Source organism: Semicossyphus pulcher, unplaced genomic scaffold (assembly GCF_022749685.1).
Source record: "Semicossyphus pulcher isolate SPU_LCO1_2020_fin unplaced genomic scaffold, fSemPul1.0.p SCAF_1, whole genome shotgun sequence".
Classification (NCBI taxonomy): Eukaryota; Metazoa; Chordata; class Actinopteri; order Labriformes; family Labridae; genus Semicossyphus; species Semicossyphus pulcher.
In genome coordinates this window covers 28,900,408-28,927,714 of record NW_027211603.1, presented here as the reverse complement: position 1 = coordinate 28,927,714, position 27,307 = coordinate 28,900,408, and the positions used below count along the sequence as shown (strand labels likewise).

Here is a 27,307-nt window from a genome sequence, read left to right as displayed (position 1 = left end):
TTTTATTTTCTTTCGTTTCTACTTCTGTGTTATTTGTTTTTGCACCAAAACACAAAGATAAATTCCATGTATGTGTAAACCTACTTGGCAATAAACCTGATTCTGTTACCATTTCACCACTTCCAAACTGATCAGTAACTGAAAGGCCCATGGTTAATGAATAATCTGGAGGGACATCGGGACATATTTCATGAAAAACAACATATGTGATTACCCATGAGGAACCAATGGTTAAGTCAGCATTGCTAACATTAGCATTTAACCAATCCTAGCTAGCTAACAGTAATGTTTTCTAGTAATTCAGGCCTTTCCTATAATATCCTGTACACCATTAAATGGTAAAGTTGGCTGGGAAGTGTGAGCAACTTTTCTTTCCAGCTGCTAAACAATGTGGAAGCAGAGACATGATAATGATTTCTCAGATTCCTGTTGTTTATATGATTTAAAACCCTGGAGACACAGCAGTGTGACATCATAACAGCGTTTGACCTTTCCAGCCAAAGCATGATATCAGAGGAAAATGGCCGCCGTGTGAATATGAACCGTATTCATAAGGAAAGCTTCTACAGGACACTATGTCTCATGCAAAAGTCCAATGGTTGTGAGACTTTTTACAAAATTCACTTGGTAAATGATATTTCTATGAAAGGTTGAATTTTCACCAAGCTAACCACTGCTGTTCAGAAGTTCAGTGAAAGGCACTTGTGCTAAGGCAATGCCCGTTTTCTTGCTGTGGTTACACAACAGTGACAGGCCCTTTTCGTTGAAAGGACTCTTTGAAGGAGCTCTCAAAGAATCCGAGCTGCAACCGGGACTCAACCAAAAGAAGTGATCCCCATAACAATACATGAACTTCAAGGGGTACATTTACAGTTTGTGCTCGGAGGAGAACAAAAGATCTTAGCAGCATCAACAATACTTAAAGCATCCACTCATAAGTGGAGGTTGGGGACGGAGGAGGGAGCTGCAACACAGTGTGAAGTCTTTGTTCTGTTTGTCTGTGTGAAGGAAAGAATAATGATTTCTCAGAGGAAGCCCATAAGATAGATAAAGTAGCACTGTAATTGTTGCAAAGGTAGAGCTGGTGTTATAAACACATCAGATCAGGTATAATTTAGGGCTTACATGATGTCTTTTTTAGGTTTTGAATTGTTCAAAACTGTCATTCTTTTCCAAATGTAAATGAAGCTCCATTAGGTCAAAGGTCATGGTGCAAAATGGAGCAAAAAAAACCTCCACTAAGAGGAGCATTTTCAGCCTGTGATAGATGCAAGGCTGTTATAGCTGAAATTGCATATCAACATACACTGAGTGCTCTGTCACTGTGCGCGCTCAGGCAGCATACATGCAGCAGGCTGACGCTGTCTGCGCCTGGTGCATTGGACCAGTCGACCATGAGGCGCATGGTTACACCGGGCGGGATGAAAAGCATGAAATAGGTTCTGAGCATTATCAGGCAGACATGAAAAAGAAGAGTGGCAGAGACATCTCATTGGTAGCTCATACCTGCATTTCTCCCTGTTCATGTGTGACCCCACGCTAAAGGAGGGTCTCGGGGTTGTGAGAAGTTCAACCTGTGCAAATCAGGAGGGTATTTAATTTGGGAATAGCTTTGGTGATAAGCTGTTTTGGCTTTGAAGTCTCAGGCTCTGGATCAACATAACTAATGCAGAATAATAATACGTTCACTATGTCTTCTTAGAGAGTGTTTCCAGGTAAACAGGCTCGTTTCTGTGTGTTCTCTGGATGAACAAAAGCTGGACAGAGAGCTTGACTGCAGGCTGAACCACTGTCGGAGATAGAGAAGCAGAGTTTTATAAAATAAGTACATCATGTTCTCTGAATTCGTCACACTCTGTTTCCTAGCATGGCCTCCATCACAGTGATTCTACCTTTATGTTTATTATTATCATAATTATTTCTGATAGAACTGCACATGGCTGCTGCACAAGGCAAACCTCCCTCTTTTAAAATGTGAGCTTTTCAAGACAAAAAAACAACTCTCTCTCTGCAGATTGACACCCATGATATTTTCAAGTTAGACATTTTCAAAGGTGTGTTTTTGCAGCTTACTGTCATCAACGTTACTCACAGCATAAAGGGCTCCGAGACATTTCAGGAAAAACAAAATCTCTTCATGAGCAACACAATTCTGCAAAAACACAAAGAAAGGGGAAGCAATTAGTAAATGTTTCTGCAGTAAGCATTAGCAGCTTCTCTTTAGCGTGACAGATGATGGCTCGATGTGTTGACGTCCGTGCTGCTGATGGGCTGCGACACCTCGCTCAGTGGCTGTCTGCCTCTCCTTTGCGTGGTCCTGAATGTCAATCTGCCCCGCTCCCCCACACTCAGACAGTAGCTACCAGTGATGCTGCACTAATTAGCCAACCCTCTCGAGTAGCCCGGCCCTCCCAATGGCATCTGTGCCAAACAGAATTATTAAAGAAGGAGGGGGGAGGAGCTGCACCGCCTCTGCGGAGGAGCAAACACTCCGGTTCAGTTTAGCATTCACTCGGTCGCCCTCTGGCTGGGGAGCCGACGCTGTCATCAATATTAACACCTAGATACATCCGCCGCAGATTTTTTACCCTAACCTAATGAAAGTTTCATGTGAACCACATAATTATAATTCCTCATTGAAATGAGCTCTGTCTGAGGAGATGATGTGTGGCTCCGTGACTGGATGCTGATGCTACGTCAAAGTGGTGAAGGAGGGTCGTTCTGTGTGTGTGTGTGTGTGTGTATGTGTGTGTGTGCTTCCATGCGTGTGTGCTATACGTCCTTCCAGCCCTGGAAACAGAGCTGCCTAGCTTGTAAATAGATTAATTTTCTACACCGCTAATTTTTTAATTTAATAATCTCTGGCCGCCCTCTCCACAGCACTTGGCCTTCCTCACCTCCTGTCTTCTGGCATTCCAGCGTCTTTGATGGCTTGTTTGCTGATTTGTTTATATATTTATTAATTCATTTACCCCCCTCAATCCAATTTTAGCTGACATCTCTTGTCAAGATGCGAAGAATGACCTTTGAAAACAGAACACTTCCCGCCGGAGATGTGAAGGAGGTCTCACTCTGTGCTCAGAAAACACTCCTCCGAGCCAATCTCCTCTCCTCTTCACTTATCTATTTTTCTGTGTTAATTATTCTGTGACTATCTCTTTAATAGATAAGGCTGCTTTTAAAGCAGTCACTAACTTGTATTCTTTTAGCCTCATTTACTACTGAAATGTAATCGTATCCACAAGCATGCAAGAAACTGGCACAATAGTAAACACCATCTTAAACGATCAAGTTCAAGGATGACAGGAAGAGAATAAAGTTATAAGGTTAAGCAATACTTTGTCATTTATTTAATTGATATCTTTGAAATCAGATTAAAAGATTGAAGTGATTGACATTGAAGCCACTAGCTAACGCTAAAGAGCCATCGCTTAGCATTGCATTCATAAGTTTGGCAAGAAATAGTTTGTGCTAACTGCTAACTGTAATATTGACTGAAAAGCACTCTGAGAACTTAAAGCTGCTGTGTGAGTTTAGGTTTGTGTTGATGTTGGCGCCCCCTGTGGACAAAGCCGTAACTCTCATCGCTTTGCTGATTTTGTCCTGTACATGCTTAAGTGGTGGTTTTTAACAAAACATCTCCTCCTGCTTTCTTTAACAGTCATATGTATCACTCACTTTAAATGTTTGCCCTGGAAAATGTAAACAAAGGCAACATGCAGTCTAATCGTCTGACACCTACCCCCCCCGCCAGCAGTTTCAGGTATTAAAAAGAACTCTATAGAAATAATCAATCTTGCTGCTGATGGTTTGATTTGTTTTTATAGCTCATATAGAGACATCAGAATTCATTTCAGTCTGTTTCATAACCAGCGAAAAACTCCTCACAGCAGCTTTAAACACATAAAGCTGCACTTCACTGATGACTCATTGCTGTTTGTGGGGCCAAGCAGTTATAAATCAAACATATTATACATTTGACCTCTTCAAGCCACATTTCCACAGGCTTTGAACAAGGTAACCTGTAATTTTGCAGTTTATCTACTACAGTAACGATGTAAAAGCTCAGCTACAAAACTTAATACTGCCTCTGCTGGTTTTATGATTATTGCCATTTAATGCCAGCATTAGTAGCATGCTGGCCCTGCCTATTGTGTAGACACCTGGAAGCCATGCAGTGTTTCCAGGAGCCCTGAAGGTAGTTTCTATGGTCTTTGAAGGGGTCCCTCTGGAAATAAAGAATTTCTTTTTTGCGATTCAAGAATCTAATTTGAAGGCTGTCGTGCGATCAGAGACTGACATAAAATCAACAATATAAATGTGAGCTGAGGGTCTGTGGTCTGACGTGTGTCTGTTTGAGGGTCTTATGTCTCTGTGTGTCTGTTGGAGTGCCGGAGATCTTTGGTGTAATGAGAGTCTATTTAAGGGCCTTTAGTTTGACGTGTGTCTATTTGGAGATCAGTGGGATAAATGTGAGTCTATTTTGAGGTGTGTGATTTGACGTAAGTGTTGAGCGGCCCTGCTCTGCATCACCTAACGAGCTGCTGTTTGCTCGCCCACCTTTTCCCTCTCTCTTCCTTTCTCTCTCTCTCTCTCCTGCTGCCTGTAATGTATTCTCTCAGTGTATAACACAGTCCCATTGGGAGCACAGGTTTTCTTTCTTGAAATTTCATGCAGCATCTTTACAGATCCACACACACACACACACACAAACCTCCTGTATCCAGAGCAGCACAGGCACACTTTTCAAGGTGACAGTACTTAGCCAGTTTAAAGAGCGGCTACATGCAAACATACCTCTGTTGCTTATACCTGTATGTCCGCACGTCTGTGTGATTCTGCAGGTGTGTGTGTGTGTTTGAATGTGCTCCTGCGATTCCGTGTGTGTACGTGTGATATCACAGGAAATAAGAAAGACCTGCAACATCCTTGGCTCCCTGTTGCCATGGCGACAATTCTGGTTACAGGAGTATCTAATAGGTCTGCCATACAAATTAACAGACTATAGAGTGTGCACGCGCGCGTGTGTGTGTGTGTGTGTGTGAGTATGAACTTGTACTTTAATTAATAGTCTTCATCCACTGTAAATATTTACGGCTGCTCACTTGAAGCTGGAGGTTGAGTTTTATTTACATTATTTTGTCACACAAAGCAAACAGACGTATGAATCAATATGAATGAGTCAGATGTTCACATCTTATGTATCCTGTTTGTCATGCATCAGTTTGTCTTATATTATAGAACATCCTGCATGTGTCACTTGTAATGTGTGGATGATTCAATGCTGCCCTTATAGACATGTGACATGTGACATCAGGGCCCAGTTGTTCAAAAGTAATTTGATTACGGCTAACAGACTGAAGGACATCTTGAATGAAAAACAGGATTCTGAAATCGGATTAGTTCAGGTAATCCAGGTTTGGTTTTTATCTGGGTAAAGCCTTCAGTTTGTGTTCTTTTGAGTAGGATTGGGGTAACTTTGATCCAAAAGATCAGGATTATCCTGAGCCTAGCAGAGGGAGGATTCAGGCTGGATTTCAGACACTAAATGTAGTCAAACTGAAAAACTGGTCAAACAAAACAACATTTTTACGATGTGGTTAATACCTTTATTTCATATTTTACACTTGAATTGCTATATCGCTACTTTGACATAATATATAAAGTAGACTTTGTCCCCATAAAGTAATTCACCAAATAGCACCAATACCAACACTGACTTTAAAGCAGTGGTTCCCAAACATTTTCTGCAGGGCCCCCTGCCCTTCACCGTACTCATCGACACACAAACATACATCCACATACACGAACACACGCTATCAGACAGCCTTAAGTTTGCTGCCTGTTGCTTCATCAATCACAGGTGAAACCACTGATGGTCTTATTAATTCCTCAGCTGTAGTGTGCAGCTTTTTACATGCAAATCGTTTAACAATCGCAGTAGCGATGTGCGCATTGTGCAACAGTCACATTGCAGGACGTGCGATGGTAAACAAACGATGACAAATTGACTGAACATGTAAAGCTGCTACTTTATTGCTGCTTGGTGCAAAAGGAAAACTCGCCATTTTCTGTTTTTTCTCGACTTATCGACAGAAAAAGTCTGATATCACATTAGTGCAGCTCTTCAGCAGAGCACACAGAAACCTGACCGCTGTGCAGCAGTCTGTCGCCTGTTACCTGTAAACAAGCACCCGACGCTGCTGCTACTGTCACACGCAATGACGGCTGCATGATCGAGGCTCTCACTTACGCCAGGCGGCTAGTGTATTCCCGTTATCAGCGGCAGCTCACCGCGGTGCTCGTTAACACTGTGGCCACATAAACGGAACATTCACGGAGCGGACGTGCCGTGATGTGTTTACTTATAGCACACACCACGTAATGGGGGGGCTGTAAAAAGCTACTTTGAGGCACACCATCACAATGTGGTCTCTCTCGACTACTCACCGTTGTACAGGTGAAGCCGTTGAAGAATAGTTGTCACATATAGATTCATCGTCAGCCTTACGTTTACCTGGCAGTCCTTTCACAAAATTGGCCATGCTTTGCTAGCAGTGCAGGACAGCTTGTATTGTTTTATTGAGCCTTGCCAACCCCCCCCCGTTACTCCGGGCCCTAGGCTTTGACGTAGCATCAGGCCCGCCCCCCAGTTTGGGAATCACTGCTTTTAATCAACTTTGAACTTTAATTTGGAGGATTTTAGCGCCTCCTTTGGACAAAGTATGTAGTATGTTGAAGGCCTGCACCGTATGAGGGAAATCTGCAGTGTGCGATAACACTGTTTAATATTACGATGATGATATGACAGGCGATTGCTATTAATTATTAGTATATTAGCTATAACTTACAGTTCCTATGTCTGTAAGCACCTGGTGTTTAGCATGTTTAACGCAGTGCCAGTACTTGTAACAAGTCATCCCTCCTGAATCTAAATGATTTCCAAACAGCTAAAGTGATTCAGTGTTTCCCACAGAAAGACAGCTTACCTCTGGCAGCTAGGCGGCTTTTTAACCCGTGATTTCACAGCACCATGCGGGCCGCACGTGAAGGAGCCTCGTCATTAAAGACTTCACGTGTCAAAATGAACAAAACGGATGTGGTGCTTGATGACATCGGCACTACACTGCTGCACTTAAAATCTTGAACACAGCACCATAACAAGGTCCATATTCAACAGGAGACGTCGCTCCTAATTCAATGTACTTACAGGAGAGATGTGCAAGCGGACGTCTGTGTGTGTGTGTGTGTGTGTGTGTTTCTCTGATGAGCATATGTAGAAACGCTGCTCGCGGGGACGAGAGGGGCAGAGCGCGAGGGGAGGATGTTGAGTAATAAATCAATCGTGGATGAAGATCTTGGACAGATAATAGTCTTTTTTTAATCAGCGCAACAAATGCAGTCTTTTGTGTTTATCGTTAATGCTCATGTCGTGAGGAAGGTGAATTAGCAACTTACTGCACTAGAATGTAGTCCCACTTAGAGCACTGGTAATGCAGATTTGGTCATCTTGAAAAGTCTCTATCTGGCTCAGGTGCATCGAATCCAGGTTTACTTTGAAACAGCAGGACAACGGGATTATTCTGATCCAGATGAAACCTTTTGAACAGCTCGGCCCAGGTGTCGCATTCAAAGTCACAAATAAGTGCAAAGCAAGTGAACCATTTAGCGAATGCTCGAGTAAAACCAACCACATTAAAGAAAACAGCAGATCAGATAGAGCTTTCCTCTTTTATCCCCATGATGTATTACAGCACGCTGATGCAGCACGGTCTGATAACAGGATCTGATAGTGTGTTTTATGACTAACTGCTGTGTAAATCCTCCCTCAGAGATGCTGTATTTCTTAATAACTGTACAGACGGATGCCTGGTGTTCATATTTAAACGGATCCAAAGTTCCGGTCAAATCACTTCGGAGGTTCTGGCTATTTCTTATTGAATTTAGTGGCTTCCTGAGCCGGAGGGGTTCTTTAAGTCTATTGAATTATTTGACTTGAAAGCGGTCAACTTTCTTTTATTGAGTTGGCTGAGGCCTGAAGCTGCACACAGCCGGGCCTGTTTTTCCCTTTCTTTGTCAATAGCACTCCTTATTTAAAGCCATAAAGCAGCTCTGTATGATCCCAGCTTGTGTTTTTTCCTGTTTATTGTATTTAAGTTTGATTGAATTTATTTTATTTGACTGTGATACCCGGTAGTTTATTTGTCTTGCTTTTTCAGATACACATCAGAGCACTGCAGATGAGAGTACACAATGATGTGGGCTTGTGATAAGAAAAACATAAAAGACTGAGAAATGTAATTTTACCTCTAAAGCAGAGAAAGAAATGTCATAATGACCCCAGGAAAGATTTGCTAATTGGGTTTCTGAATCCAAAGGATATAAGAAAAAAACAAAAACCAGCACTGACGTGACATAAAATCATCCATTTTAACCTGCTCTTTGTTTTTCTCTTTCCTCTGCAGAAACTTGTCAAAGAATCCTCTCACCACTCTGTCATGGCAGCTCTTCCAGCACCTCCAACTCTCCGAGCTGTAAGTCTTCTCCTCCCGTCTCATCTCTCTCTTTGTTTGTCTTTTATTAGAGCAATTTATCTCCACTCCCCGGGCACTATCTGCCTCAATACAAATTGTCCTCACTGAGCGCCATTATAATTCCTGTCTTTGTTGAACAAACCGTCTCATTTGTCTGAGCACGTGTAAGAGACCGAACCTATAGGCGGTATAGTGGCGCTGTGATCATTTGTTGACATAATTAACCCACACAAAGGAGCTGTAATGGTGTGGTAGGAGGAGGGAGTCTAACCCCATTTTCCTGTTTGTTATGAATATTTTAGCGTTCATTGTGTTTATTAAATGAGTTTGCTCTTTCACCACCGGGGAGAACATTGAGATGTCGACCCGAGGGTAATTTACACATCATTACGGCTGTCAGCACTGTCCATCATTTGAACTTTCACAGCCGCTGCTTCCTCACTTATAAAGCTGAGCTTTAGCAGGAAGTGATACAAAACTATTTCAAGCAGGCCTCCTTATTGTTCTATTTTCAGAGGTAGAAGCAGGGCAGGCCCTCGGAGAGCGCGGCACAATGCTGATCTGGGGTAGTCCTGCTGCTGTACACAGCACACAGAGGGAAAGCCCTGCTTACACTCTCACTATAGTCTTTCATTTTGTGTGTTTAGCTAACTTTGTATGTTTTGCACACACAGGATGAACCAATAGGGCAGCTGGGTTGTTTACATCAAGTTTGAGGCAACAAACAATAAAAAAAAATGTAACCACAGAAAATGAGATAAAGTTCTGCTGAGTGTACACTTGAAATGTGCAGTGCAAGCATAGCAAGCTAATTAATTCTGTAAATTTACAATGAACTAATCAAACGCATTAACATAACCACAATGACAACAACAAAAACTATCAGTGGATGTACACATTGACTGCAGCACTGTCTCAAGTTGGATATCGTAAAGCAGATTCATCTAACGTTACAATGGAAACAGCAATATGCAACCCCTGCTAGCTAGCAGCTTCTAGCCAGCTGTAGCTAACGTTAGCTCGAGGCACACAGCACATAACAGAAGTAGCTCACTTTCCTCACACTAGGAACAGTATTAATGCAACTCATATAGACAGTTCTCTTCTTCATCCTCTTTATCCTCACAAGATTTCCTCCACTACATCAGCATTAGCGGTGCTGGAATTAGCAATCTCCCCCAACATCATCCACTCACAAAAAGTGATATCAGCTAAATAGCTTCAACACACAAACTAATTGTATTTCACCAAATGTGTCTAACATTTGTTAACTGTTAGACTAACTTTAGCCTCTAGCAGAAAAGGTCAAAGGTCATCATCACTCTAGTTACTAGAACGTCAATAGGTTTAAAAAAATTAGATTGTCGTCTAGTTCTATGAATATACAGTATGAGCCAATTGGATGTCTTAATTACCTGTTCTTTATTCCATACATAGTTTTTTAGAACAACATTTCTGGGTGACGGGGAGCTAAGGGGGAGGCTCCACAGTTTTCAGGGGAAGGTTAATACCCTCCTCGCCCCTCCCTCCTGCCAAACAACATTACAGAACTGTCCTTCTCATCCATCCTGTGTAGGAAGCAATTCGCACCAGACCCCATACCAGTGCTAACCAAGTGTCATCTCGCTGTGGGCCCTGATCAGACGCAGATGGGCCTGTGAATCCCTCATTGTGCTGTTATTTGGTTGTGAATTTCATTCTTCACTGGCTTGAAGAAGTTCTCTACTTCTGTTCTCCCACCAGCTGTCCAAATCTAGTTTAGCCTTTAGCTTCTCTCATTGCTGCTGCTGCTCCTTCAGTGTCTCACTTTTGTATCCCATGCGTTCACAATAATAGTAATATGACTTTATATATTTAGTGGTGGAAAAAGCATTTGGAACTTTTAATGTACAATATCAGGTATTTATAACAGTGAAAAGATTCTCCGTTACCAATAACATTTAGCTTTCTAAAAGGTCCTGAAAACTTATGTTCATCTTTCAGTAACATCATCCTCCATGGATGCTCTGCTCTCTGTTAAAGTTGGAACAGTGTTTGTGATATCACAGAAGAGCGTTCCATTTTTCTCAGTACTTGACCCACAGTTTAAGCCTGGAACTGTTCCAAAGTCCCCCCACAGTTGTTAAGATAACAATGTTTTCAATGAGTCGTTTGTTTATTTCATTTAGATCCATACCTTTATTACATTGGTAATTAAAGCGACTCCCAAATGGCTTCCACAGTGTTTTGTGAAAAACAGAATGTGCACACTACGACAAATAAAAATTACTTTTAAGAAAAGAGGTCATTTATATGACAGGAAGGTAATTAGGAAAAGTGCTGATTCACTTCTAAAATCACCATTAAACTTGTTTTTATCGAAGTCGTGTGATTGGTCAAAATTTTAATTAAACACCACACTTCTGCTCGAACGATTTACTTTACACATAATTTATTAGGTTTGAAACATAGACTGTATAAAAAGATGGACGACATGACAGCTCCCTAAAAGTGAAGCCAAACCCTCTCTATCGCCCCCTGCTGACTATATATAGAGATGGACAACGCGTCTCCATCTGCTCCCATTGTACGTAATTGATGCCAAAATAGCCCCTCTGATAGTTAGGTCTTATCATGCTGAATTATGTCAAAGTGTTCTGACAGGTTTAATTTTGATTAGTTATTTAGGGAATTAAAGCACTGCTCTCATGAATCACTGGTTTGAACCGTGTGAGGTCAGTTAGAAAAAAGGTGATGTCACATACGTCGATGGATTCAGCAACACTGGAATCACAATTTATTGGTGTTTTGCTTCTTTACTGCACATAAAATCTAAATCCTTAGCTCCACCTCATGTATAACTCTCATAAAAATAACTTAATTAGATTTTAAAAACATAAACTTTGCTTATTTAGTCATGGTTATTTCATGTTATAGAGAACTAGCTCAAATCTGAAGCTCTTCCAGAAGTCCAATCAGCAAAGAGGCTAAAAATGACAAGTGAACGTATAAAGTATGCAGACTGAGTTTCTTCAGAGTGTTGTATTATTAAAAACGTTATTATTAGATTGTATAACTCATTTTTATTCTCCTGAATAGTTTAATCTATTATGATGTATCACAGGCTGATCATAAAAATACCTCGTGGTTTCTTTTGCACTGCTGAATATATTTTACCGTGCAGCTTTAATTTCACATTTTTATGCAAGAAGAAAAACACATCAGGGCCATGCAGCCTGCAGGGACAGTGGAGAGTACAGTGTGAGAGTTATATTGTTAAACAACCTCACATTCCTCGACATCACACGCAGCAAACTAAATTAACCAGCTCGTTCCTATAATTAACCCTTTCCATTCAGGATCACAGAATGTGCTGCTGTCCAACCTTATTTATCCTTAAGTAACCTTCTTCCATGTGAACAAATGGTGTCTTTGTTGTTCTACGTGAAAAGCCGGGCTGGGGTGACGCCTGTGTTTCCACATGAATGCTGATGAGGAGTGAGGCTTTCTGTCTATTCCATTTGGTGTGTTTGGTTAAGAGGTGTCAGTTGGAGTGGCGTGGCGGCACAGACGAGGGCCAAGGCGTTCTGCAGGAAGGAAGCCATGTGGAATCAGGCCTCGCAGAGAGGAAATGAGTCACTCCATCATAGGCAGAGTTCGACACGGCCCTGACATCATTACTTTCTTCAGCGTGTCTTCGTGCTCGCCCTAACCACGTTAAGCTCGCCGAGTGCCAACCATTCAATCACGCCAAATGAAGCGCGGCCACCGTGCGGCCATTGCCTTTAATTATTAGAGTAAAACACAATGCGTTATCAATGATAAGTGCCCACCCGTGCTGCTGAGCCGCACTGATATGATGTAAATAGAGGCAGATGAAACCAGCTGAAATAATTTGTGCTTTATGTGAGGAAGGTAGAGCGGGGTCCTGTGCCCCGGTGCTGTCGTGACACCCTGTTATCTCAGTCATTGTAGGCTCTGGTGTTGTAATTGTATTACATTTTTTGAACAATGAAAGAGCACCAATTTCAAAGCTGCAACACGATAAAGGTGACCTGCTGTGAAACGTACAAGCATTTCAAGCTTGGGACTCAACCGTTGGCCCATTGAACCATTAAAATAACGTCTTTCTGATACGTTTTGTTATGTATTTCATTAAGGTAGACAGATTCATTACACTGGTAATTAAAGCTACTTTCAAGGGGCTTCCACGAGAGCTGTGGGCAAGACCACCTTAACTCAGTCATGACCAAGACCAAAGTGTATTAAGACCGAGACAAGACCAAGTGATTGAGTCCGGCCAAGACTAGACCAGTGCACTCTTACAATAACATGAGGAACCTTCGAATCAGAAGATCCACATTTCCAACAAAACATCCTAAGAAAACAAGAATTCTTTTCACTCCAGTCGAGGCAGATGCTGTTCGACATGAGTCTGGTTCTGCTCGAGGTTTCTGCCTGTAAAAAGGAAGTTTTTCTGCCATCATCACTCCAAATGTGCTGCTCATGGTGGATTCATGTTGGGTCTCTTTTTAAATAACATAAAGAGTACGGTCTAGTCCTGCTCTTTTTGTAAAGTGTCATGAGATAACTTTGGTTATGATTTGGTACTATATAAAAGCTGATTGATTCACCCCACCTCGTTTTGTGGCATAAACACTATGTATGTGTATTTATAAGAGTATTAAAAAATGTCTTGATATAAGAATCAAAAGGCATTTCAGAAGTTAATTTTATGGTTGAGAATTTTCCACTCTTTTCCATGCAGGATGATTTGTATCCAATCACAGTAATGATGTTATAAATCATGTAAATTCATACACAATTTAAAGATATCCCCGTAGGTCTTGAAATAAAGTCCTTCGCCATCTTTGTCTGAGATGGCGTAGGTATGCCGATCGAGCCCGAGACGAGACAGAAACCATCAGTTATAGGCTATAGTCTCATGATTAAGACCAGGAACTACAACACTAGCTTGCAGAGTGTTGTAATGTGGACACTGTTGCGAATGGAGCGACGCCTTCAAAAAGTTCAGGCAGGCACTTCGAGCTGCAATGATTTCACACCTGACATGCGCCACTCTCCACGATCACCTGACAAACACTTCCTCCCAATTTGGCGTTTTGATTTAAGCTGAAAGATCTCCGGTCTCTCCCTCTGCTCTGTCTTTGCCACCGCTGCCCTGCACCAGTACTGCGCTCATGCTTCCAGCCCCACCACCACACCAGCATCCACCTGCAGGCTAGACGGGTTTAAGATATTATCTCATCACTCCTCAAACTTCTGCATGTAAAATAAATCTGTGAGGAGTGATGAGGTCGGAGCCGAGACGCCAAACACAAGCTATGTTCTGCAGCAGCAAGAAACATGTCACACCATTACACATGTGAGTTGTCAGACTGAAAGATGTTATTCGTGCATGACCGAAAAAGGTTGACTACTGAATCACCATTTACAACCTGTCGGCTCCTTTAATCAGAGCGATGTGATTGCTTAGGTTTGGAATCAAACGCAACATTTCCTGCTTTAAAATGTGACTTCACACATGATAGATTAGGTGTGAAACATGTTTTACTCCATAAAAATAGTGGTCTCACCGTTAAAGAATCATTGTCGCTGCTACTTTAAGGTGAAACATGACTTCCTCGCTCACCTCAAACAACCACTGAGTGCGTTCCTGTGCTAAATCCCCTCCACAGTAAGACTCAGACTACCTGTGTGATGAGGCAACAGTTAACAGAGAAGAGGAAAAACGACTCCCCATCAGTCGGTGTACATTAAGTCTGTTTTTCTCCTCTCAGTCGCTCCTTATCACACCTACTGAAGTGTAGCTGCAAAACAGTGTCCTTTGTTTTGCAGGTTGGTTGCACAGATATTTCACACTCCTGCCGTATCTTAATATCAGTGACAATGACAATACTATCAGTGAGATCTCAATAATCTGAAGTCTTTTGTGGCTCCTGTGAAAAGGCCCCAACATCACAATGAAGCTCTACAATAGACGTCTGCTGTGTGCTGCCTCTGGAAGAGACGCAGATAATCGGCTCTGCCTCTTTGTCTGCGTGCCCTTTAGCCAGAGGAGCAGAGCTGCTGCAGTGTGCCGCGCGGCCCGGCCAATCACAGGCCTGAGAACGACAGCAGCAGGGCGAATGTGGCGGCTAAATGCTAAATCTGCTGCTGAGGCTTTCAGGGCGATATTACTGGAGATTATATGAAGCAGGAGTTAGCGGCAGTCACAGATAGCGCCGTCTTCGAGGAAGCTCATTCTGTCTGGTCCACAAAAAGAGTAAAATATTCTCCGTCTTTAGCAACTGAAGCGATGCGCCCGAGGCAATGTGCATCACCAATCCCTTTATTCTGTTAGCACTTCTTTAATCCCGGCTCTCTGGAAAGCAGGGGCCGACGCAAAGTCAAACATTTACGCCTCTCACTGCAAAATGGATTTTTCTTTGAATATGGATGAAATATGAACAGATCAAACCTGTAATCTTCTGATATGACTGCCAGTGGATTAGGATGAATTAAACATTACATTTTCCAAGAGCTGCATGACAGGTAAATTACTCAATTTTAACCTTCCTTTTATTAGGGCCCAATTGTAATCGGGGCAAACTCTTAGTGAAATACATGACATGTACAGTGACTCTGGAAAAACTTCAAAGTCTGACTTGCAGGAGGAAACTGTTAAATGCAGTGGAAAGGACTGGACTGGGGGCAGCTGTGGCCTCGTCATGAAAGAGGTCAGCTTCAAACCCTGACCGCCTGCTACAATCTGGAAAGACATATAACTGTGCTGATTATCACTATTTTCTATTATTATGATAGTATACAAGTACAAGGCCTTTACCTTCAATAACAATACACGTCCAAACCATTTTATCCTGATGGGAGTTTACAGTAGGCGCTCTTCCAGCCAATATCTGCTGCCTGTGAATAGCACTCACTGGTAAGCTGTCATTGTGGCTTTATGTCGGTGCAGGTTCTTTGTATTAAAAAGCAAGTGTGTAATGCTGGGTAGTTAATCGAACTACATTCAAGGGGAGGATTAGAATGAATTGTGGCCGCTAATAGCACCATAAATTGCGCATCATTTCTGCTCCGTCTCAAGGTCGGATTCACAAAGCAAATTGCACTGATGATGTTCAAGCGCAAACACGGTCATAGAGTTTCACAGCTCCGTGCAGTTTGCTCTTGTTTTGTGTGTGATTGTGGAGAGAAGCTGTCTGCACCTCCACTCTCTGCTGCGCCGTGCTGCGCTCTCAGGTATTAACTGAGCCGCATGCTGACGGATCTCAACTCCATCCACAGATCTATGATGAGCAGGGAGAGGAGGGGTAGCTCTTTAACAGTTTATTGTAAAGTCCAGACTCGACAGGTGTTTACTAGTTTCACTCTGTAACGCAGCTTCATTTAATGAGCAAGTCCTCTGCAGCAGCTCGCCCAGATCCTAGTCATGCGTAACGGCTCCAGACTGGCTCCACACGTGGACAAAGTGTGTACCGGGGTTGAGCTTCGCACAGGCCCGGACTGATTGATCTTCCGATTATAATAATAAAAACAAAATGTTATTTACGGAAAAGGTGGAACTGTCGTCATGATCAGTGAAAGCTCAGAGCGTGACAGCCGCTACCAGTTACCACCAGCTCCCTCGAGATGTTAATATTTTCCCTCTAACTGTGCGGTGCTGTTAGCGCTGCCGTTTGTGAATTAGGTGCTTTTTGCCACAAGGCTCATTTGAAAGGGGAAACATTTACCCCGAATGTTTGCATAATGACTCATTTAAATACGTGCAAACAGCACCGGAGCACGGAGACGGAGACGGAGACGCCCTCTGTGTGTGCCCTCTGCGTGTGCCCTCTGCGTGTGCCCTCTGCTTTGCACAGGTGCAGCGGGCGCAAAAGCCATGCAATCCTTTAGTGAATCAGGCTCTGAGTGGTTATTTTCTCTTTTGTTACGCACGGTTGGAGTGCTCAGTTAACAGGTTTATTCAACATGCAAGGTAACTTACTGACACCTTATATTGTTAACATTAAATCCACATTAGTGTGATTAACCGCCGTGTTAAACGTTGTATGATTTTGATGCTGATGTTTACATGTAAGAATTAATTATGTTTCTCCAAGAACGGTCAGAAAAACTAAATTTACATGATTGCATTAAGTGACAGCCCAACATGACAACCGCTTTCACAGAAATTATTTCATTATCCAGAGAAAATGGTGCTTGGTGTGACTTTGCAGCGCATTAGACATGCAAAACACATCTACAGTAAAGATTACAGATGGAGAGCTCGTTTCTGTTACATGACGGCAGCAGAAATTTCATCAGCTCAACAGTGCGGCCTTCAATCTTCCTCCAAGCCGCAGTGGATGCATTATTGTAAGAATCGGCCATTATATAAACTAACCTTGCTCGGGCTTTGATTTAGTCACATAAAAAAAAATATATTTGATGTGTGTTGGAGTGTCTTTACTTTTGATATGAGTCAGTCTAAACTATCTGAGTTACATAAATGTAACTAAAGCAAAGATGTCTGTAACAAAGTCGCAAAATGAGCACATGTAAAGAGAGGAAGCTGTGAGACTTGACATGTGCGTGACAGTCGAGGCTTCATCGGTGAGTGAAACATTTGGCCGGTAATCAGAGCTGGAAGTCTGGTAGATGCCCCGAGCCGCTGCAGGGTCTGGTTATGTGTAAGAATGATGATGTGTAAGCTGAGTCATTTAAGAAAATAAGATCACAAGAAAGGTCAGACAAAGGTAGAGTGCATTCGTTCAGTGTGTATTGCATCTACAGTGGATTTAATGGGCCAGCACTCAGTGGAAACAGGGGCCTATTTATACACCCAGAAGCCAGGAGCCACTGGATGAATGTCGTGTTGGTATCTAACAGCTGCAGAGAAACATGTCTGGCTCTGAGCAGCTCAGTGCTTCACTGTGTTCACCATCTAGTCCCCACACTCACTCCGTCTGTCACTGGGTGCCGAGCAGGTAGTGCACGGAGGATTTTTAGAGGTTCATTGCTAAAAACAGAAGCCTGGTGTGTGTGTGGATGAAGTGAACATTTCACCTGCTGTATGACAGAAGAGCAGCGTGTGTGTAGTGACTTATGTCGAGAGCTGCACTATTGTATGTAATGGGCTCATAAAGGACGCGCTTTCTGTCAGCTGGTTTGTGTTTTAATACTTTAGTTGCACAAACCACAATTCTCAAATTATTACTTGAGTTAAAGTACAGGAGTACTTGTTTTTAATAACACCTCAGTATTCAAAGTACTTAAAAAAAAAAATCTCAAAACGTATTTTCACAAAGCATGGGTTCAAACAAGAATACACGGGTGAACATTCTGCTACGTTATATTTATGTAGAAAACATATTTACATTATTAAACTCACATGCTGCAGATTTCCAGATTTGCAGCTCTAAAATAATAGGAACAATAATAGTAATGCAATTTTTTACAGGCCGTGAAGATTTTGAGCAGAGGTAAACAGAGCGAACATTTAAAACGATACGACTCATTCTTCATCTCAAAAACATCAAACACGGGCTGAAGACATGGCCATGTGTGCTCAGGTGGAGAATCATCATCCTCCTCTGCTGTAGCCATCATTACCACCACTAAATGAACAGCCTGATCTGAGTGACGTTTGCTCAGCGTTCAACAACACAGTTTATTGTCTTTGAAAAAGAAAATTAATCAGCTGACTTCAGAGCAAAAGTAGCGAGTATCAAGAACATTCATAGAAATGTCAAAAGTCAAATGTACAACATTTGTCTTTCAAATGTAGAGGAGCAAAAGACATAATTTTCACCCAAAAATAATACACAAGTAAGTACAGATACTCAAAAACATGTACTTACTGTAAGTACAGTACTCAAGGACATTTACTTTGTTACTGTCCACCGCTGTGGGCCATGTATTGCGTATCACATTGCAAGTTCCCACCACTAATATATAACTGCAGCACGTCTTATGCCACCATGAGTTCTCCCCATCGCACACACAAACACAGCAGGCGGATCACTCACAGTTTATACTTTTTTACTGTCTTATACAACTCCACACAGTATAACACAAAGATTGCTCTCTCTCCCAGCTTCCTTGGCACACCGGCCCGACCTCCAACTCAGGAAACAGTTTAACAGTTCAACAAAACATTATGAACTTCATCTGTCGACGTTTCGTCCTTCCTCATGTGTGGAAGCGCACCCGAGGTCCAGCACGCTACTAAATAAAAAGGGGAGAGCAAATTAGCTACCGGGCACCAGCTGTGCCAATCAACTCACCTGGCGCTGCTCTCCTGAGCCACCTCCACACTTCTCCCTCCTGCAGCTGCATGCCAGCCATGCCCACCTCCACAGTAACAGAACTAGGATACTAGAAAACATTGCACATATATTACTGCTATCTTGACTTCTGACCCCTGCAAGTGCCAAATTGATACTTCATATTTTGAAGCTTTGGGCCACAAACCAAGCTGCCATATTTGAAGGGTTTTAATTGTGAGGTTTTTTTTGTCTTATCAGATTTCAAATAGAGAGTAAAACATTGTTGTATCACCCATCCTGAATAGACACCACAAACTGACACATAGGCCACCTAAGCAACACCTCTCCTCCTACCTCAGGTATCCGAGCAGTCCCTGCTCGAATATTTGACTGTGAAGAAAAAATTGCCTGACACTCCGTCTCACTTTGTCCATTTTTCTTGGAGCCTCCCCTGACCTGACTCGGGTGTCCCCTCTCCTCTACATGATTGCGGTGCAGGTGGTGCTGTCGATAAGCCACAGTCAGGTCTGGCCCCTCAGCCCCCGAAAAAGAGAGAGAGAGAGAGCCTGAGGGGACACTGACTGGCTGAGTGGGTACAACCTCACAGAAGAGCAATGATGGGACAAAGTGGTGATTTATTTGTTTGCAGCCAACCTTTCTCCATGCCAGCAGCAGGAGATACAGCGTTAGAGGGATGGAGCCAGTGAAACGAGAACTGGGGGTGTTGTGAAGCAGAGTTACACACCTAGTGCTGAATTTAGCTGGATCAGGGGAAAGTGCTCGTGTTGTAACAGCTCTTACTGACGTGCAGGGTATTACATTTGACATTGGTTGAGTCAACTCTATTTTTCCTGAATTTATTCCCCCTTGATTGATTCGTACTATTATTTCCCCAAACTCTAATCTCTCCACCTCCTGCTGTGCAAAGAAAACTGAGCATAATTTGACATTTCTGACAGAGGGGGAGCAACAGAGCAGCAGTGATGTAAGAAAACATGCAGTAAAAAAGAGACCAGTTCACGGCTACATCTGTTTATTCAGCCTGTGAAAAGATGGCTGACTGTCAATCAACTGCTTCAAGACTGTAGAAGCCAATCTGATGGCATGACAGCTAGATTATCTCCTCTCCACGCGATAACAATAATGACAGCACTGGCCACACTGTTTGATTGACAAGTGATCTATGGGAAGCGTAGTGCAGGAACACCGCAGCAATGAGTGCTTTGCATCAGAGATGAACGGCAACATATAGAGTGATCTGATTATAGCACAACATACCATTCAATATAGCAGCAGCATCATAAACGAAGACTATACCATTAATTCAGCTGCTTCGCCTGTCAATCTGTCACCCCTAGCATGGCGCATACTCAGCTAACAATGATAACGGTGGCAGATTTACCGCTCACACTTCTTAGACATTTCAACAATGGTTTTTATAAACTTCACACAAAAGAAAACAAAAGCAACTTTTGCAAAGAGAGTGGATTTTGTCAGCTGAAATGATGACAGTCGCTAGCAGACTTTATTAGCTGTAGTTAGCTAGCGTATGCTAACGCTAAAAACGTTGTTTGACAACTCCGTGTCCAGCTGACTTTTTTAATGTTTCTAGCTGATATTTTTCTAAAAAAAGAAGACTGAAAAAAGCTCAGAAATAAGTCAATGGTGGCTACATACATTTCAAAGAAGAGTTACAAGAATGATGCTAAAGCTACAAGTGCTAGGAAAAAGATCCTCATCTGAACCATTAGGTAGACATAGATATGGTTTATGCCTCCATGGCGAAGCTAGGGTTGAAGACACATCCAACTTTAAAGATCGTGTTATTGTACCAAAAGCTAGCTACATGAATACATGGCTTGACATGTTTGTTGTGAAAGAGCTGGACTGGCCTGCACAGAGCCCTGACCCCAACCCCACTGAACCCCTTTGGGAGGAATAAGAACCACATAGCGAGCCAGGTGTTCTCGTCCAACATCAGTGCCTGACCTCACAAATGCTCCTTTGGCACAAATTCTCTCACACACAGTAAAATCTAGCTGAAGGCTTCCCAGAGGAGTGGAGGCTGTTATGGCTGCAAAGGGGCTCTAACTTTGTATTTATAACGCCGGTGGTTTTACATCGGGAAATCCAACAGGTTCACATGTGATGTTTAGGTGTCAAATGACTATTAACCATCTTCTGTTGCTTTTCCCTTTCAATGGTCTGACAGATTCTGTAAAACTATCACAGCCAAAGGCCAAAGGTCACCCAAACATCGGTTTATTGTTGTAGGAATATTTACTTTCCCTAATTAATATCAATTGTAGTCAGCGCCTGAAAGGTCCAGTGAATGGACCGTCCCCAAATCTGATTTATCATCACATGCGCTTACTCAGTTACCGGGGCTACATTGGCACAGGTACAGGCATCACATCATGATCATCCTCAGAAGTTGAAGTGGGTTCATATTTTAGTGTTGCAGTTAAATTAAGAAAGTCTTATCTTTAATCAACATGATTCTTCTTCTCAGTGGTGTGCAGTGGTAGTGGTGCTGCCTTCACTGCCGCCAGCTATCTCCTGGTTAGTTACCTGTAATGTTAGCCTCCTGGCTGTTGATTGTTTCTTATGCACTAGTCCTGGTGTGGTGTGTTTACTCCAATATAGCTAGCCTGGGTTAAGGTCATGTGTGGCCCTCTAAGGTCCTGAGATTTTCATAGCCTAGGAAATGACTCCTGCCATTTTAAGGAATGGGGGTTTACGCTTTGAATCAGGCAACACATCCATCCATCCATCCATCCATCCATCCATCCATCCATTATCTATACCGTTTATCCTGTTCACTGTCGTGGGGGGGCTGGAGCCTATCCCAGCTGTCATCGGGTGAGAGGCAGGTTACACCCTGGACTGATCACCAATCAATCATAGGGCTGACACATAGAGAAAAATTGTAAATGGACTGTACTTATATAGCACTTTTCTACGCCACCGGGAGCAATTCAGAGTTCAGTGTCTTGCCCAAGGACACTTCGACATGTGACTGTTGCAGTCAGGGATCGAACCTCCAACCTTCTGATTGAGAGACGACCGACTCTACCACTGAGCCACAGACAGACAGACAGACAGACAGACAGACAGACAACCTTTCACACTCACACCTACGGGCAATTTAGAGTCACCAATAAACCTAACGAGCATTTCTTTGGACTGTGAGAGGAAGGCGGAGTACCCAGAGTACCACGCATGAGCGGGGAGAACATGCAAACTCCACACAGAAAGGCCCCCTACATCCAAACCACAGTGCTAACCACTGCACCACTGTGCAGCCCCCAGCCAAAATATAAGCAACAATAAATAAAGTATAATTTTTTGCTGTTTTACGAATGGTGAGTATTTATAATCACATTAAAATGTTGTTTTAATGGCTTATATTTATGTTAAACAAGGTTATTGCTGTCCTCTATGTGCCCCCCTAGTGCCCAGAAAGAGTTCCCCTTCTTCCTCCTGTATGAGCAGCCCTGATTATAAGTTTTTTCTTTTGCCCTGTTTGTAAGCAACAGATTTCACTTTCCATGGCTTTTAATTTGAAGGAGTATTAACAGGAAATATTACGGTTTGCATTAGCAATTAAAACTCCAGATTGAACAGCTACAATATGTTTGCAGATCAGACTTCTGTGAACAGTCACTTTATACCACTACAGAGTTTAAGCTTTTCAGTGCATCTTTAATGATAAGTACCAGAAACCATACAGCATCAGTGCTCTCTAACAAGCTGCCGCTATCACAGCTGGATTGGGTCCCTGTGTGCAGTCAGTCCCAACTTTTCTCTGTGACCATGCGGGGTGTAAAACCAGAGCAGCTTGACCGCTGTCCTGGGTTGAGAGCCAATGGAGCTGTGAATGTTTCTCCATAAAAACACTATCAGCAGGCAGCATAGCTCAGTGAACACCAACTTTTTCTTATCCACTGGCTTTTCAAATACTAACTGAACACTCAAGCTGTGAAGCATAGAGCCGGTGTTCAAGCTGGCACATATGAGGAATGAGCAGCAGTTTTGGATGGAGGAATCACCGGTGTTTACATTTTTATGAATGTAAAGTCCTGCCCTGACAGATCTCAGTGAGAGAGCAGTCGGAGCCGGCTGCAGTTTGGACTTTGTTCATGCAGTAATGAAACGTTGCCTTGTGTAAAAACAGTGTGTGGACTTCCTGTCTGGAGGGGTATATGAATTACTTTTCAATACGTTGAGCTTAAAGTGGGCTAAAATAAGAGCCAGTGCCCTGCTTGTTTAAGTTGGCGTGTGTTAGCCGGTGTCAGCAAATCATTAAGCAATACATCCTGAATCTTCTGCAGGTTATAAATGATCGTTGGAGTTATAGCTGATGTCTGCAACATACATTGATTTCGCCAAGAGGACAAACATTTCAGTAGAATAAAAAATAATTGACTTTTTAGTCCAGCTTCAGTGTGTGGTGCAATGAAGTCATCAGGCCAGGATCAGGCCTTTAGTTCCTTGTGTTCCTGCTGAAAGCCCTTGGATACTCTCTCTTCCCTCCACTTTCAGTGTGTCTCACAAACTGAGCATCTCTGCATCACCGTGCTCCATGTCCAGTTTGTCCCTCAGGCCTTCTACAGCAGCTTTGGTGTTTGCTTTGATGAAGTCATCAGCCTGAAAGAGAGAGCTCTGCTCGGGGGGTGGAGAAACGAGGTGACTCCACATATATCAGAGGAGGCGTGTTGTACAAGCTTACTAGCATTAGCATTAGCATTTACTAGCATTTAGCGATGGATATAGGATTTGACTTTGTTGGGTCATTGTGTGTTTGGTTGTGTTCTTGTATTGTAAGGTTAATGTAAGGGTAGCTAGACTAGCAACTGACAGAAACAGGAAGCAGAAGGCGATGAAGGGAACAGGTGAGCATCATGTAGTGCCCCCTGGGTAATGCAGTTTATTTAGAGCCATAATGAATCGCTCAGGGGACTCGATGTGGAGAGGGCAGAACAGAAATAGGTAGCACAGCTTGTGAGCCGTGTGGATGCAAAAGAAAAAGTCATGGTAACGCAGATATTAAGTTGTTCTGATACTGAGTACAGGCACTTGAATGAAGTCATCTTACTGTAGGCGGCCTTGAATAAACAAAGTAAATGTCAATTCACATCCACTTATCAAAAAATGACTACAATGCTGAACGTCCAAATGGATTTCTGCTCAGATGCACTTTTATGACAGAAAAATTAATTTTAAGCCATTGTACAGTTTTGAGAAGAAAGAAATGCATTGTTGGAGTATTGGAGCATATTGCTTTATAGTTTAATACCCCTGGGCTGACTGAAGATCCCTCTGGAATCACATGCAGGACAACCCTGACTTTGACCGTGTGAAATCTAAAGTCACTTCAGGGAAAGTCACCTTTAAACTACAAACCATTAACACAAATCCTTTTTTACTCGAATCCCCGTGAAAACCGTCACTTAGAAGGTTTGGTGTAGTTTTCAGTGAAATCCTCTTCAGAGTGACCCTGACTACTGCCAGGAAATATCTGAAGTGATTTCACTTCTCAAGTCAAAAAATAGACTGTGACAAATTGAAAGTTCCCTCTTGTTGGAGCACTCTTCTCTGAAAGAGGAATCATTTAAAGATACGGGTTTGGAGGAATTGAAGGGAAAGTCACTCACACAGTAAAAATGTTTTGTAATGAACATGATATTTATCGATAAGTACTTTAATTTCAGATGTACACCTGAAACTGAATTATGTGAATCTTGTATGACGCTAAAGATGCAACATTTCGTTATGCACAACTGCACTATAATTAAATAGAAATAGATTTATAAAGATTAGTTTAAAATGTACACAATTCAGTCACAAAAATACAGTATACTGAATTGTTTACACATTGACTAATGTTTTTTCATGTGAGCGCAAAATGTAAATGTATGTATCTAAATTGGAGGCATACTTCATGCCTACAACACAGCTTGTTCTTTTGTCTGTTCAGTCAGACAACTCATGTTGTGATACTTTGACATGTTTATTGCAGCAGCAGAGCTTGTGTTTGGTGTCTCGGCTCTGACCTCATCACTCCTCACCAGGGGTGGACAGTAATGAAGTAAATGTACTTGAGTACATTTTTTGAGTATCTGTTCTTTACTTGAGTATTATTTTTGGGGGAAACTACATTTCTATGAATGTTCTCGTTACTCGCTACTTTTGCTCTGAAGTCAGCTGATGAACTTTCTTTTCTAAAATCCCCAAAGACAATAAACTGTTTGTGTAGTTCTGTGTGTGGTTTGTCGAAGTGGTGTTGTCGTACCTGTACCTCGAGCGTCTCCATGGTTGAACGTAGAGTAAACTCAAAGCAAACGTCGCTCAGATCAGGCGGTTCCTTTAGTGGTGGTAATGATGGCTACGGCAGAGGATGATGATTCTCCACCTGGGCACACATGGCTATATCTTCGCCCCATGTTTGAGGCTTCTGAAATGAAGAATGAGTCGTATCTTTTTAAATGTTCGCTCTGTTTACTGCGCTGTACTGGTGCGGGGCAGCGGTGGCAATGACAGAGCAGAGAGAGAGAGAGAGAGGGACCGGAAGTCTTACAGCTTAAATAGACGCCAAATTGGGAGGAAGTGTTTGTCAGGTGATCGTGGAGAATGCACAGGTGTGTGAAATCTGTGCAGCTCAAGTTGCCTGCCTGAACTAGCTCGTAGGCATAGCTCCATTTCACCAGAACTTAATATGATTTTAGCCCAAACTATGACTCAACTCAACATAGGAGCTGAAAACTCCTTGCACTGCTTTGAGCCAGGCCATGGCCCACACACACACACACACAAAAACTAAAGATACCGATTTCTGTGCCAGCCCACGAGGAGTCCTGACCCTGTGGAAGCTGTCTGACTCTGGCACTGACCTTGGCTCCCACATAGCGAGCGTGACAGTACTGAACCTCCTGATTCATCTCCACATAATAATGCCGTTTGCTAATTAACCCTCCTAATTGCATTGGAAATAAAGCTAACTTACAACTGGCAACATACGTATGAGTAAATATACATTCACATCTGGTTGCATTGTATTGTAATGTAAGTAACCTGTCACCTAGAGCATCTAAGTCCGCATCGCCACAAAGCCAGGCATCACAGGCAGCGCACCCCTCAGCCTGAGATCTGAGGCGCTGCTGTGAAACGTGCCAAATAAGGCGATTTATTAAACACACAGGATTTAAAAGCTAAAATAATTCCTGACAACAACATAAGGAGAGGAGGCAGAGCATTCAAGCCGAGATCAAAGCGCGCCAGCTACAATGCAGTATATATTTTATCTGTGCCTGTGATCCGCGGCTCCTCAGCTGAAGCACCTGTGTGTACATTTCCCAGAAAAACAGCCTCCGGTGGTGATCATTAGCTCTCCTCTGGAGGAGCGGGCGGATCGTTAGCTAGCTTCAAGGAAACATCATGCTGTTAGCTCTCTGCATCTGGGGTCACACTGCTGTTTGCTTTTGTTCTCCTCGAAGTCTAATCTGCTCTCCTCCGCACATTTATCAACTTTCAGCTGTCAGTTTTTCCCCCTTTTGTTGTCTTATAACTTTTTCAGACTGTAGCTGAAGACTCACAGCCATGCTTCTGCAGCGTACAGACTCACTGCCATGCTTCTGCAGCGTACAGACTCACAGCCATGCTTCTGCAGCGTACAGGCGGGGCGAGCGTTTAAAACACTCCTGCTTTCTTCAGCCTTCTCATGCATCTGTGCAGCTGCATTTTAGCCCCGATCAGCTCTGCCCTGTGGGATTGTAGGTAATGTATGGAGGTGGTGATTCTTATTAACAATTAGCATAATTACTTAAAGGGGGAAAGCCTGGGCCGCCCCGCTCTGCTGAGCTTTGATCCCCTGTGGTTCAACTTGCTCAGCATTAAAAGCAAACCGTTAACAACCAACTCGCAGGGAGCCACCTGCGTGGACTCAACTCCTGTGATGTATACAATGTTTTTATCCAACATGTTGCCTTAATGAGCCCTGTGATTGACGAGTATCAGTCCAGGGTGTAACCCCGCCTCTCGTCCAATAACAGCTGGGATAGGCTCCAGCCCCGGGCGACCCTGAACAGGATAAGCAGTATAGATAATGGATGGATGGATGTTGCCTGAATGCGTGTGTATGTTAGGATTCTTTAGCTGCCTTGTTGCATCATATTTATTTCTGAGGGCGTTTTACACATAAAACAACCTAACCTTATATTAATTAGTCTGATTTCAGGAAGTTTGGATGCAAAATGATACCTTTAGGCCAACAAACTGACGAAAGATTAACAAGAGATTCAATTATTTTCCATCATAATTTAAATGTTTACTCCTGTTAGAGGCCCTTTAAGCACCATTTAGACCTTCATGTTTTAAAATAAAGAGCTCAATTTCTCAGGTCAGTAATTCCCCAATAACTTCCCAAAACATTTCCTGGAAAGAAATATGTACTCTAATTATAAACAAGGTGCCCGACTGTGGAGCTTAGTGAATCGTAATAAGATTATCAGCCAGCCAAGTAAT

At 42.7% G+C, this 27,307-nt stretch overlaps 1 protein-coding gene across 1 annotated transcript in view; it reads left to right on the top strand.

Annotated features, from left to right (window-relative positions):
- The window catches only part of ntrk3b (neurotrophic tyrosine kinase, receptor, type 3b), a 229,834-nt gene that overhangs the window by 84,799 nt on the left and 117,728 nt on the right, over nt 1-27,307 (top strand). The window contains exon 4 of the mRNA XM_069657671.1: nt 8,466-8,534. Within this exon, the coding sequence (XP_069513772.1) occupies nt 8,466-8,534 (69 nt within the window). The remainder of the gene's footprint in view (nt 1-8,465; nt 8,535-27,307) is intronic.